Here is a 15,101-nt window from a genome sequence, read left to right as displayed (position 1 = left end):
GATATATTACAATGATTACCTGGATGATCAGCCATTACAGCTCCTTAGGAACAGCTTGTGCTGAACATACTAATGAGCTCACTGTGAATTTTAAAATTCCTTAAGATATGGTTTGTGGTTTCACTTTCCCAGGAGCTGATTTCTTTAATGAAATAACATGATCTCATTTCAGCATTAATTTCAACATATCAATAATAGCCTAATAATATTACAGATTCATAAAATATCCCCCAGGATCACTGAGGAACTACAGTTCTGTATTACACCAAAACATAGCTGAAATTGAACCTCAACTTGGATAGAGAGTAGATGGTTTGTATACTCAAATTTCATTATTTTGGAAGACCCATATCCCCACTGGAGTAGAATGCATGTAATGACATCAAGAGGGCAATCCAAGAACTCTATGTCATTCACTCACTTCTTTGCTTGGTGTGTGGCCTTGTAGAATCTATAGCAGGCCTATAGACATGCGCAAAAAACAAATAAAAGTATCCTTTTCAGGAAGCTATTTATAGTTTATGGGTGCTATTTTGTGAAAATGTGTAGTACACCAAATATTATTTTAATTGCCCTGTACATATAGGGAAATAGGTGCCTTGATCTAGTGCAGGCCTGCTCAACTTAGGCCCCCCAGCTGTTTTTGAACTACAACTTCCATAATCCCCAGCCACAGTGGCCAATAGCCTGGGATTATGGGAATTGTAGGCCAACATCTGCAGGAGGGCCAAAGTTGAGCAGCCCTGCTCTAGTGCAATGGCCGGGCATTATCTTCCTTATTTCCACATAATAATGTAGACACATGAATCAGTATTTCTCTTTGAACCAGGACCTTGTTTCAAAAATTTAATCAATCATCTCTTGCACAGGTGAACAAGCAAAGATGCTTAAATACGTATATACTACATGCTGCAATGTGCATGGACTGGTGGATTGTGGGGTACTAACCCCAGTGTTAGTATTAGAAGTGTTAGTTTTACTATGACCACCGCCCCGCCCCCACACACACCTAAAACTATTTACAGGGAATCATAAAAACAGGGCAGTAGCTCTTACTGAGTCGAAATTATATTGGGATGAAGGGGGATGTAGGAGCAAAGTCACCCTCCACAGATCCACTAATTCACTAATGTGAATTAGTGAGGGTCCTTTGCCAGGGGATTCAGTTCCCTTAAAACTTTTCTTTGGGAAAGATACCACGTGCTTCAGGATCCTGTCTCTCAATAGAACTCATGCCTGACTCCAGGGGGACCCAAGAAGGACCAGCTCTAAGGAACCACTGATTTTATAAGTGCCTGTTTTATTAATGTGTGTTTGCATTAATCCTGGAATAGTTATTCTCAGCATCATACTCCACCTGAATACCTGAACTTCCCACAAAGGTGAAAGTATAAAATAATACATTGGAACTGGTCCATTAAGAACATAGGAAACTGACATATACTGAGTCAGACGATTGTTCTTTCTAGCTCAGTATTGTCTCCACAGACTGGCAGCGGCTTCTCCAGGGTTGCAGGCAGGAATCTCTCTCAGCCCTATCTTGGAGAAGCCAGGGAGGGAACTTGGAACCTTCTGCTCTTCCCAGAGCGGCTCCATCGCCTGAGGGGAATATTTTATAGTGCTCACACTTCTAGTCTCCCTTTCAAATGGGTACAGAGCAGACCCTGCTTAGCTAAGGGGAACAGTCATGATTACTACCACAAGACCAGCTCTCCTCTCTAAGGCTTTCAGCCTAAGATTGCATCATGTGAAAGACCTTCTAATACCTTTGGCAGATTTCAAAAATCTGGAAGGACAAATAGACTTTGCCCACCAGTAGGGATGTGCGAACCAGCTTGACATCAAAAGGGTTCAATGTTGAGCTGGTTCGGATTGATGGTCCAGGGTTGAACCCAACCACACCCTGTTTGGTCCGGCCCCAGACCGAATCCCCCCCACAACTGTTCGGCGGGGAGGAGATTCTCAAATTTATTTATCTTTTAAGGGTTTTTTATTTAAAAGATTTTTTTTACCTTATCCCCTTTGGGGATGGTCCTTGAGGTGGCAGGGGAGGGTCTGCAGAGGTTCCCCCCTCCCCCTGTCAGCCTCCGTTATCATCCCCTCCAGCCAGTTCAGCCAGTTCTTTGGTCCATTCAGGCCTCTGTAGCTTGGCACGGTGGCCATTTTGGACACCACTGCACATGCGCAAATGGCCACCATGTGGAGCCACGGAGGCCCGGATGGGCCAAAGAACTGGCCAAACCGGATGGAGGGGCTGATAATAGAAGCTGGTGGGGGGAGCGGGAACCTCCACGGACCCTCCTCCACCGCTGAAGACCATCCTTGAAGGGGATAAGGTTTAAAAAAATATTTTTTTAAAACCATTTTTTAAAAATCGTGAACACCCCCCCCAGACCGAACCGAAACAGGGGGGAGGGGTTCGAGGGGGTGCTGGACTGAACTGTTGCCAGCCAGTTCCGTGCACATCCCTACCCACCAGTCTTACACCCACTTCATTGCCACAGTCACCTCAGCAACATACTTTCTACAAGCTGCTGATTTTTACACATGTGCTTGGCTCCACATGTGCGTCCACATAGACAGATTTTATCCTCTAGTAACATATAAGATACACATACTCCAGTGTAAAGAATCAGGTTGGGTGGGAGGGCAGTGCTGGACTCAACCCTGGCTCTGCACACGAGCAGCCCATACCAGGCTAGGCTGCCCTAGCCTGTGTTAGGCTGCATGTGTGAATAGGCTTTCTGTGTCATTTCCTCTTTTGACTCAGTTTTTCACCGCCCCTACATACATAGTGAAATATGTGACTACTTGGCCGTTGTTATTTATTTCAACAGACAGAGAGAAGCTTGCTTTATAAAGCCCCTCACATGATATTGTGCCTATTGTCACATTTGGCTTTGAAAAACTAACATTTAATCCTAAACACATTTACTAGGAAATAACATTCTAATCCTAAACACATTTACTGGAACGTGCATCCCGTTTCTTTTCGATACGAATGACTTGCAAGCAAGCACTATTAGGGTTGCACCTTAAAATAGCTAGAAAAATAATTGCTGCTGATAATTAATATATATGTATTTGTATAATAATTTTTAAGCTCTTCAGCTGCCCTTTGCCAGAGGATTTGCAGCTCCTTTCTTGACCAGCACATATCAGAGGGAATGAGTGGCACTTACGGCCTTCTGAGGATCAGACTTCTCAAAGCTAATGAGATCATATTCTTACATCTTCAGCTGCAGCCGTCATGATTTTATGAACATGAAGTATGAAGTCCTTTCTGCATCTGGGCTCCCTTTTGATGTGGATCTTGCTGCTGAGGGACTGCTAACTGAACTGAAAGTTTCAAGGAAGCCAATTTACTCAGCTGGTTGCAAACCCTTTGACCTCAATAGTAGAACTTGGCAAATCAGTGAATACGCGAAGGTTTAGTGTTCTTTCAAGAATTGCGAAAATGCTCTGTAGCCTGTAGATCCTTCTGCAAAATACTAGTTTGTACTTTAAACATTAGTCCCCTTTTTAGGCCAATGAGACTAGTTAATTAAGCCTGAGGGGTTATGAACTGTTGGCAGTTAATAAGTCATAAAATTCCTCCATAAAACAGGATGCTAGATTCCATCATTGAGACAAGGAGTACAAAGAGCCGGTGTATAATATCTAATTGTACAAAAGGACTGGGATTTCTCAATGACTGCTCATCTGGAGTCTCAAGGGCATGCTCACTGTGGTTTCCTGATTTTTAGAAGCCAGTTTAAAAAATGAGTGTATTAAAGAGTAATTTGCCTGAAAGTTCAGGAAGTTTCGGGTAGTGATGGGCGGGTGGAAAGGGGAGACAGAAAAGGAAGGAAGGAAAGAAGGAGGGAGAAACACAAGGAGAGGGAGAAGAGAAGAAGAGAACGCAGAAGGGCTCTCAGTACGCTGGCTGGGACATGATTGCATTTGTCATCTGTTTTCTTTCCCCTTTAGGATGTTCACCATGGCAACGGTACACAGCAGGCTTTTTATGCTGACCCCAGCATCCTGTATGTCTCCCTCCATCGCTATGATGAAGGCAACTTCTTCCCTGGCAGCGGAGCCCCAAATGAGGTTAGGTTTATTTCTTTAGAGCCCCGTTTTTTATTTGTATCTCTTCGGGTAATTGCGTTGCATGATTACCCCTAATTTTCTCATCCTCCACTGGTGCTTTAAATTGCACTAGATTACCAAATAGTCCACAGGGATTGGGGGACAAGGGTAGAACAAGTGCATAACCCAGAACAGTCCTTGTCAAGCAGGGCTGGGTTGATTTGACATAGTGTTTGATGTTTTCTTTCAAAAGGACCTTTTGATATGTTTTCTTATTTTGATTCCCTCCCTGCCTTTCTTCTTCCACCTACCCCTTGGCACTTCCCCCTCCTTTCCCCTCTCCTTGTAGGTTGGAAGTGGCCCTGGTGAAGGTTATAATATAAATATTGCTTGGACAGGTGGCCTGAATCCCCCCATGGGAGACGTGGAGTACCTCACAGCATACAGGTTGGTTCTTGTTTCCTTCTGAAAGTGCCAAACAGAGGCAACAGGCTGAAGCCTACAAGAGTTAGAACTACAGCAATCTTGCAAGCCATAAAAATGACCCGTGGTGGAACTAGTTTCAAGTAAAAGATCTCTTGTTATATGGTGTTTGGAGACTTCATTGCATTTAATAAAGAGTCATTGTTAATACTGCTGACCACCCACAAATACAAATAGATTCATTCAAATGCCTGAAGCAGTCACAAAGAAACTTAAGTTGTTGGGGTTTTATCTCCTGTAAACTGATTAAAAGCCCCCCGCCCATTCCCTGAGAAAAATATTGGCACTATGGGCTAAACAGGATTTCTTGCCCCTAATTGATTACCATGGAACTTACTTCTATATAATTGTTTTGCAACCTCATCCTTACATCTTGACCCTAAACAAACTTATGTGGATGTCTCACTGTCTGATTTCAATAGAACCAGCTTCCATGTAAGATATTCGAGATTTTGGTGTCAGCCTTAATTAAGGCTGTATGTAGAGGTTGAGAATGAAGGGAAGGTGTGTCTAATATACTTCTTACTCAGACAAAACTCTTATTGTAGTTCATACATCTGACAGAAGACCTGGGTGTTTCAGTCTCCCAATCAAGGAAAGATGCGCAATCACGCTTCCAGCATTCATCTGTTCAGATGAATGCTGCAGTAAACATGAAGAGTGGGGCTGAGAGGGTGAGTGACGGGACCTCTGACCCATTTCAAACCCTGTAAGTGTGTTCAGCAGGCATTCTACTGAATTCCTGACTCGGGCTAATGTAGGTTCTGGCCCATGAACCCCCATATATAGTACATTTTTTAATCTTTAAAGAGCATAGACTTTGATGTTTTTGTTACAGCAGACAAACACAACTACCCCTCTGGAATTATTTACTAATTCCAGTATAATAATTCCTCAGCACAGCATCCCTCCAGTGGCTGTTGCTGGCGTCTGTCTTATGTTTCTTGTTAAGACTGTGTGCCCTTTGCGGTCAGGGAGAATCTCATTTATTTATTTATATCTATGTAAAACGCTTTGGGGACTTTGGTTGAAAAGCGGTCTATAAATATTCATCATATGTGTAGTTACTAAAGTGCAGGTAGCTGGCCAGGAATCAGGCCTTTTCCTTTCTACACACAGTCATTAGAAGTGTGCCACAAGTGTAAGGCTGCAATCAAGGGTCAGCATCCTTGGGCAGCTGTCTGCCCCAGGGTCCTTTGAAGGACCCACTGCTGATTCTCGAAATCAGCAGCTCAAAGGTTCACTACTGTGTCTGCAGCCCTCATGTTGTGAGGATGGAACAGTTCTCTTGGGCCCATCCAGGTAGGAGGGGACCACAGCAGAAGGCAGTTTGCCAAGGGCCCTGGAGCTGACCTTGCACAAGTGACTTGATTGTATCCATTATGTGATAATCTAGCATGTGATTCTGCGGACAGTGACAACATGGGAGAGTTCCCCTCCATGTGTAATAGATAGGGCAACCACTTCCCAGTACTAAACCTTGCTGGAATGCTCAGATGATGTGATATTCCCATAACAAGAGGTCAGCATTAATGGAGGACATGCAGGTTGTGGTAAACAAATGAACATTTATCAAGCAAAGGATGAAATGTGTGGAATGTGGGGCTTTTGGCCAATTTAAAAATCTTGGTTAAGTTTGATTTTTAGACAATTATTCAATTAAATCTACCTAGATTTGCATAAGAATAAACAGTATTACTGCAGAAATAGCATCCTTCCTCTGTTTATAGATTATGCACAAACATGCTATAACAGATGCGATCAAAAATATCATTTTTGAGGGGTAAATGTCTTTTCTAAGACAGTGCTTGCTATTTATTGTTTTTGTAAGCATTTTTGTAAAAAATAAATAAATTGTTTTTGTAAAGAAAGTTTAAAAATCTGCTGTCTGATTAACTGGCAGCACCCCACCCCATCCATGGTGAAGAGTCTCTTCCAGTTTTCTTTGCTGCCTGTTTCATGGTTCTTCTTCTTGTGGGAGCAGCAGCAGAAGTACTTCTGCTGGCTCACAGCTGTCATCTTTCCCCCGCAATCGTGAGTCCCCTCTGGAATGACACTACGCAATAAAAAATATGGTGGGTACCAGACACTGGGAGGAATACTGCCACAATCAGTAAGGGCAGCCTTTACCTCTTTTTTGCTCCTCTAGTGCTGAAATGCTCCCTCATTTTACTGTCTAGGAATGGGCCATCAAAACTGGAGGGGGCCATTGTGACAGCCTAATTTTAGTCAATTAAAATATCTTTTCATCAATTAATTGAATCGGTTAATTAACTGAGCATTATAGTCCTACTGAAAGGGTTCACTGATGTGCCATTTTACACTCTGGAAGTAAAAGAGCCCCAAAGAAGCATGTTAGAGTGTACCAGACTTTTTATATGGCCTTGTCTTTCATATACGTTTTTCTCCTGTTGCGGCACCACAGCCAACATTTTGTCCTACCTGCTACAGTGAAAATGCTTGATGAAGTCATGTGTGTTAAAACTGGGCAAGCTGCTGGGTTTGGTCAGGCATGTCAGGTTAGGTTTGTAAAGGCTACAGTTCAACATTTTACCAACTGACAATGAAACCACTAATTTCTACTCTGACCACTGTCAAAACGTATAATTTCGAATGTTATATCTAGCGCATACCTTCACTACATAGCAAATATACCACAAAATCTATAAAAGTTGCTTTCCCCCTCTCCTCTCATGCTCTTGGGTGGTCCATGAATACACAGTGTTGCAATGGTTTTGTATTCAGACATAACACACCTGAAATCGAAGCCTAACACCAAGCACAGAAATAACATTAAATCACAGTCTTGCACTGTTTCTGTGAAATGGGTTTTGATTTTATATACATCATTTGCCTATCATGAAAAACACCTAGTCAAAGATTCAATTATTTCAGGCTATGCTATCAAGGCTGGTAAGCTTCAAATGTTACCTACTCTTATACTTCCATTAATCTTTTGCCAAGGTCAACCGTGCTTTCACGAAAATAGGGTGTTTAGATGGCTCTGGGGGTTGGTGCTGGAATTCAGTTTCTCTCACCTCTAAATGCTCGGGTTAGATTCAACACTGATTAGTGGTGCATGGGCTATAATAGTAAAAGTCCTGGATTGAGCCAATTGTGTTTATTATATTTAATTTAACCACAATGCCAATAGAAGAATGATAAAAGTATGACTGATGGTGTCAGATCTGAGGAGGCAAGAACACATTCCAGAGTGTCTTAGGACAGGTACCAGAAGAGAAGTTACCCTCCAAACCTCATCCTTTTAGGTCAGAATCAAGGAATGTTTGGAACTGTTGTCCTATTTAGACATATGTTGTATGTGCTTGCAAGTGTACTTTTTTTTTTTTTTTGTATGCATGACTGATGTCATCATTTTAAAAGTGAACCTGGGTACAGGCCTCCTCCAATGCAGGGTACAACTAGGAAGCCTACTACTGTACATGACTGAGCAGCATGTGTGAATAATTGACCATACGTATAGAACTGTAGGTGCTTACACTGTACACAGATTGTACATGTGTTGAACATAATGGGTGAATATTCATACAGGGCTTGAATGTCGCACACTGTTTTGTATACTGTTTCTGATGCTGAGGAGGTCCGCTTTGGTAAAGGAAATTTGATTATCTCTCCTTTCAGTGCATGAAATAGCAATTTAATCTATTGAGAAGTTTGCTGAGTCCCTCTTTGACAAGACAAGGGACCATACTCAACCCTTTATGGAACATAAACCATAACATATGGCCCATGAATTCTATAGACCTATTCACACTTTATGTTCAGTGCAGGTACAATTTGTGTACAGTGTTCATACGTACAGAACTTTATGCATGTACAACTGATTGTTCACACATCATGTTCAATGCATGTATAGTTAATACCCTTCCTATCTGTACCCTGGATTTGAAGGAGCCTGTTCATACATGAAAACATGTATGGGGCCATTCACACAAAAAACATATACATGTATACAGACATCTGCTTGCCCATGCACTACAATATCTGAATAGAGCTTATGCCTCCTTGACCACAGTGGCCATGACATTTCTTTCCATTTTCTTTCAGGGGCCATGCATATTTTGTTAAATATATTCTCCACAGTTCCACAGCTTTAATTCATTTAAGTTATTTATATTATTATATTGATTGATTGATTGATTGATTGATTGATCGATTGATTGATTTGATTTGATTTGATTTGTATACCGCCCTTCCAAAATGGCTCAGGGAGGTTTACAATTAAAACAAACCACTAAAACAATAAAGAGCTAAAACAAATTAAAAACAATATAACAATTAACAATTTAAAAACAACAATTAAATAATTACAGTGATTAAAATCCCAAAATCGGGTTTTTAATTTTAAAATAAACCAGATATTAAAACCCACGAAATTTAGGAAGCTGAGAAAGTGTGGGTGAAAAGATGGGTTTTCAGGTATTTTTTGAAAATTACCAGAGATGGGGAGGATCGAAACTCAGCAGGGAGCGCATTCCACAATCTCGGGGCAGTGACCGAGAAGGCCCGTCTCTGTGTAGCCACCAAACAAGTTGGCGGTAATTGGAGATGGACCTCCTCAGATGACCTCAATGGGCGGCGGGGCTCATAATGAAGAAGACGCTCTCTTAGATACCCAGGGCCTAAGCCATTTAGGACTTTGTAAGTTATAACTAGCACTTTGTGTTTTGTCTGGGAACCTATTGGCAGCCAGTGTAACTCCATCAGTAAAAGAATATTATTAATATTGTTAATATTAAATATTTATATACAAAATTACCTGAAATATTACTGATATTCTACTTTTTGTTAAAAACCACAAGGTGGTTATGTCCATGCCTTTTAAGTGTAGCTAAGGGACACCACAGGAAAGACTCACTGAATAGTGTGAAAGCAAAGAAATACAAATTATTGATTGTAGATGTTTGTTTATCAATCAATCTTTTATACCACTCCAAACCTATGTCTCTGGGTGGTTTACAAGAAGTTAAGTTAAAACAGAGAAATAAAAACCTTAAACAATTTAAAACAGTTAAATTAAAAAGGTTAGGTGAAAAGGTAAGTCTTTAGGGACTTCTAAAAAGTTGTCAGAGATGGGGAGGCTCTTATCTCAACAGGGAGTGCATTCCGGAGTCTCGGGGCAGCAACAGAGAAGGCCCGTCTCTGCATGGCCACAAGACGAACTGTTCAAAAATAATTACTAGTTTGAGGAAAGTTTTCATTTAAACAAATGGAGAAGTGGTTAGACCCTAGTTTGTGATCAGATAAGCCTGAGGAGGATACTGCAACATTAGGGTATTACACTGGTACCTAAGCAAGATACACATGAATGACAATGATTAACACAGCAACCCTAAGCCTATTTATTTAAAAGTAAATCCCACCAATTCAATGGGATTGACTCTCAGGTATGTACGCAGAGGGTTGCATGCTGAGTATTTAAACTGCTCTGAGTCTACAAAACTTATGACACAATGTGATTATGAGGAGAAATGTACATGTCTTGTCTGTGGAGCTGCATGAAACAGAACAATTGAAAAAAGCAATTAAGGTGGAGACCCAAATGGAGTTTTTAATTTAGATAGTGAGTTTTCTACCTAACTCTATCTGGGAGAGTCATGAAAACAGAATTAACAAAAGGATTCATTTAGTGGGCTTCCTACATACCCCTAACTGAAACCCCTTAAACAAAATGAATGCAAGAAATTTCTCTTGTCTCCAGCACATTCAATAAAAAAACAAATCAGCAATCTGTCCACATTCAAAAGACTAAAGGGACAAAAATGTTCTTCGTGTGTAATAATAATGGCAGTTGCTAAATTTTGATTTAATAAATACTGCCACTCTGAACGTGGTATGGTAATGAAGCCAGAGTAGGCCAGAAGCTGGAACATCAAAGCTGATGGAGCTGGTATGGAATTCAGCAGGGCTGGCAGAAGCTTTGTGGGAACTGGCCAGTTATAGACAGAGCTTAGCAGAACCTAGCCATGAAGCATTGGGGGCAAGAGCAGAGAAAGGATCCAATCCGGCACATCCAAAGTGAAATCTGGTGGGTCATGAGCAAAGTCTGGGAGCATAGGGGAGGGAGGACATTTCTTGAGCCTTGTTAAATTTCATGGTAGTCAACAGCAAATACATCGAAATATTCTTTGAACTAGTTCTGACAATTCAGGTTTATCCTCTTTACCAGAATGCAGTTTTACTGTTTGGACTATTGCAATAGTGGCTGTTTGTCAACCCAAAGCAATCATCCCAAAGTTTCCCTTTTACTAACTGGAGTATTTTAAAATGCTTGCTAGCATTAGTAATGTACATGTAATGTAAGAATTAGTTCTGAAGAGCAGTTTTGGGATGGATGAAAACTGATGCTTTTAAAATGCCTCTTAGCATCATCTTTTAATCAAGATCAACCTTTTTGCCTTTATTACACTGATGAATGCACAGGGCTCCACATTAGGAGTGCCTACTCATTCGTTTCACTGTTGGGGTATACTTTACATATTCTTCTCCACTGCCTGAGGGGAAAATCTCCCAACATTGAAATGAATAGGTTAGCTCCTCTTCATTGCTGGAGCTGTGTGTGTGTGTTGGAGTGCCACAGAACTTTAGATTAGTGTCTTTGTTTTGCCATGTAAAGAGTGCCATGTTTCTTTTGGGAGGCAGGGAGATTCTCCAATAATTGTTTCACCCTTGTATGGGCCTCCAAAAGAGTCCATTTTCTTGAACATGTAACAGAATACCCTTGAGTAGGTTGCCAGTGGAGGGAACTGAAGCTGAGTGCTAGTTTTACAGCCATGGCCTTCTGGTGTGTGAGATAAAAGATCCAGGTCTGCTTGTTCACAGTCAGCGGGGAGCTCCTACGTTATGGCTCCAGCAGCAGTATCCAAAGGGCTATTTAAAAGCTCAGGAGCCAAGATCATTCCCTTCATTTTATTTTAGCAATCACCCTCATGGCAAATGGGGAAATGTAGATGACTCTGCTTTACTTTCCAATGCATGCATTTGTTTTAAGGTGTTAATGGCCTAATAGTTAATGTGATGTTTTAAGAGCAGACTGTTCCTTCCTTCCTTCCTTCCTTTCAAATTTCATATTTATTTCAGTTCATCAATTTGCAATCTTAGCACATACATGCATAGTACTTTTTATATCACCAATGTGTTTTCCAGTCTTTCTAGCCCATCTTTCCCCATACAACAGGGCTGCACAACTTTGGCCCTCCAGCCACTTTTGGACTTCAACTCCCATCATTCCCAGCTACAGTGGCCAATAGTTAGGGAAGATGGGAACTGTAGTCCAGTATCTGCAAGAGAACTGATGTGCAGCTCTGCCATACAACAGCCCTTCAAGACAGATTACTGTTAGGCCTATACTACAAGTAGGAAAGTGAGGCTAAACCACTGTGATGTGCCCAACAGGTCATACAAGTACAGGGCTTCAGGAGCCAACAGGATTACAACTGAGAACTTTTCAACATGTGCGCTGCTGCTCCTTGTGACCCAGGATGACTGCAGCCACCTGGACAGGCCCGTTAGTTCTTCCAGATCTGATAGAGCTATAAACGCTTCTGGGACATGCTTGACCTTTACTCAGGCAACAGAACATTGACAATGGCTGACTAGCCTGGTTCTTGTGGATATGAGCACTTGCTCTGTTAATCTGGGTAGCCTTAACATTGTTCCATCCAGCCCACTTTTGTCTATATTGACAAGCATGTCTCCAAGAACTGAGGTTTAGTTTACACAGTGTGGGATTCATTCTCAGTTTTCCCAATCTGCCACATTCATTTTTAATGGGGATGGTTTGGACCTGCATACAAAACATTGAGCTACAGTGCCTCCTGCTTGCCTGCCAATGGGCTGAATTCCCCTAAGAACCTCTTCCTGGGAAGTCAAGCTCCTGCTTTCCACCCTTCTGGGTCTTTAGGCAGCTCAGCTTAGCACCATGATGATGTCAGAGGTGAACCTTGGACCCTGTTCTCTCAAGTTTATACTGCACATTGCATGCATTTGTCCCCATTTAAAATCCACAGGAAAAAAACACAGTGGGGCAGTGGGAGATTTAGAGTCAAAGAGCTGCAGGCAGAGAAAGGCATGTGTCTCTATGCTCCTGTTCACCCTCATGGGAGGCAGCTTTTATTTATTTTTTGCCCATTGAAAAGGCACATTTGAGGCCCAGAATCTGGGCCGCACTCAAGTGCAGTGCATGGGCCATATTGGCTCTATCCAGAGGCGTATCTAGGGAAAATAGTGCCTAGGGCAAGCACTGAAATTGCGCCCCCTGTCCAGACATCTGACACCCATCTTTCAGATAACTTTATCATAATATCAGCTCAAAAATACAAGTCAAGCTCATTAATGTTTTCATATTTCAAAAACTATTTAGCAATGGACGTAGCCAGACCAAAAAATGCTGGAAAACTACAAATTTCAGTATGCTGGGGCTCATGAAATACCCAAATACTATGTGGAGGTGTACTTGGAAAACTAAACAGAAGTGCCTGTCTCATTCTCTACTATGCATTGTAGCATCACTATTCCGTAAGTTTTAAAAATAAATGGAGCATTTGGCGTTTCCCAGCTACTCTGAAAATAATTAAAGGATACGCAGAGTAAATTGTGTCACTGCTTGGAATATATTCTAGTCTTTCAGAAAGACAGTTAAAATGAGAGAAAGAGAGCAAGAAACTCCCAGTGGGCCTTAATACTAAGGATTTCACATTGATTCAAAGACAACCTCACCATTAATAGCCATATTATTAAGACATCACATTTAACTCACTTATCGCAAGAAGCAAAGTAAGAACAAATGAATACAATCCTAGCTCATAAGCTTCAGCTCAGTATTCACAAGCCCTGATTCTCTTTACATAGTTCCAAACTAAATATGTGTACAGTGACTTACATTATATTATTATTTTTTACCTGTAGCCCCTTCGGGGTGCTTCCTAAAGGCTGTGGAGGGGGTGCGCTGGCCTCTAGGGCCTCGCAGGGACCATTTGAGCATGTGTTGTGGCCATGGTTTAAAATATTTTTTTTTAAAAATGGCCTCTAAAAACAGAGGCCATTTGATCATGTGCGGTGGCCATTTTGTTTTCGGTGACCATTTTTAATTGTTTTTTTAATTTTAGAGAATGGCGCCCCCCTTCAAGTGGCGCCCAGGGCACATGCTCTGCCAGCCCTACCCTAGATACGCCCCTGGCTCTATTCATAATCTGTGGGGGAGGCAGACATTTAAAAGCATTTTTTTAAAAAAAAAAAATTTAAGTTTAAAACTTGTAGGGATAATCCGTGCAGCGTGCAAAATGAGAATGGTTGATAGGACAAGGAAAATTACTCAAAGTAGTCCCATTGAAATAAAGGGCACGTTTCTATGTAAACCATTTTGCTCACTTTTGTTGAAAAGCAGTACATAAATATTTGTAATAGTAGTAGTAAGGCAATGCCTAAATTCTACTTTCAATTTCAACTGGGCTTTTCCTCATCATGACGGACAGTATTTTCAAGATAGTGCTTGAAAAACAGAGTGCCTTGGCAAAAGTGACACTAGCAAGCAAGAAAGTATCAACTAAAAAGATGAACTGTATGAGAGTTGCATGCTGTGCTTGAGAATGAACAGAGCTCATAGATTGCCAGAATACATTTCCAGAGCTCCATGACCATCACATTCTCTCCAAGTTTATCCTTCTTTCCAAGTTTGCTCTCATATGTTGTAATCAGGGTGGGAAAGTGACAAGGAGATAAACTTATTATCCATGGGCAGGTTTGCCTTGCACATCATCTCAGTCCTTTGGGTGACTTCCTTGTAAGAGGGTCTATAATGTCACCATTGCTTAGTGTTAAACACGATTCACCCAAAGGTCTGGTGTTAGGTTGTGTGCCATAAAGCCATAAATATTAAGCATATCACTGAATATTATCTCTTGTATTGTCACTTCAGAGGACAGTCTACTCTGGAAGTTTGTCTGCAGTCATGAAACACGCTAGCTGCTTTATAAGAAATTGTGAGAAACCCTGAAAGGAGGGGCTTTCTGAAATAAATTGCCCCAGAAAAGTACAAGGATTGAAGTGGCACTTCTGGGATAACTATTGGTTTAATTAATTCTGCTGGGCAAAAACTGATGAATATTTTGGCAGTATGGACAATTATGCACTATGCATACATGTCTTAATTGTTTAGTTTCTATTATGTCAGTGTCCAAGAATTAAAGATCTTTTTCTTTGGAGGAATAAATGGAAGAGGGAGAGAGAAGCTACATTTGGAATGCAACACCTTGAGGTCTTCGGAAGGGCTTGTTATACTTCAAAGTTTACAATAAAATAAAACCAGCAGCCCTGCTTTTATATTGTGTCACACACACACACACACACACACACCACTTTTTTCATTCTCTATTTCATTTTTATTTGGGAACTCCAGCTTCTTCTCACCAAAACACCTCCAGCTCCCTTTGTTACCCCCACTGAAACTAACTTTTTAAAACAGCAGATGAAGCTCATTTAATCCACTGGAGTTCCAGAATGAAACATGTTCACTGCAGAAATTAATTAGT

The 15,101-nt window shown here is 41.2% G+C and overlaps 1 protein-coding gene across 33 annotated transcripts in view; it reads left to right on the top strand.

Annotated features, from left to right (window-relative positions):
• Nucleotides 1–15,101, top strand: part of HDAC9 (histone deacetylase 9) — a 670,023-nt gene that overhangs the window by 523,491 nt on the left and 131,431 nt on the right. For 32 of the 33 annotated variants that reach the window (XR_008309711.1, XR_008309710.1, XR_008309709.1 and 29 more), the window contains 2 exons: nt 3,970–4,089; nt 4,418–4,515. Coding sequence is in view for 28 of the 33 variants with exons in the window: in XM_053261002.1 (XP_053116977.1) it covers nt 3,970–4,089; nt 4,418–4,515 (218 nt within the window). In the remaining 5 variants the exon portion in view is untranslated. Of the gene's footprint in view, nt 1–214; nt 313–3,239; nt 4,090–4,417; nt 4,516–15,101 lie in introns of those variants that run through there. The other variant, XM_053261023.1, reaches the window with a different exon arrangement.

Source organism: Hemicordylus capensis, chromosome 6, assembly GCF_027244095.1.
Source record: "Hemicordylus capensis ecotype Gifberg chromosome 6, rHemCap1.1.pri, whole genome shotgun sequence".
In the NCBI taxonomy this organism is placed as follows: Eukaryota; Metazoa; Chordata; class Lepidosauria; order Squamata; family Cordylidae; genus Hemicordylus; species Hemicordylus capensis.
This window is presented reverse-complemented; position numbering and strand designations above follow the sequence as displayed.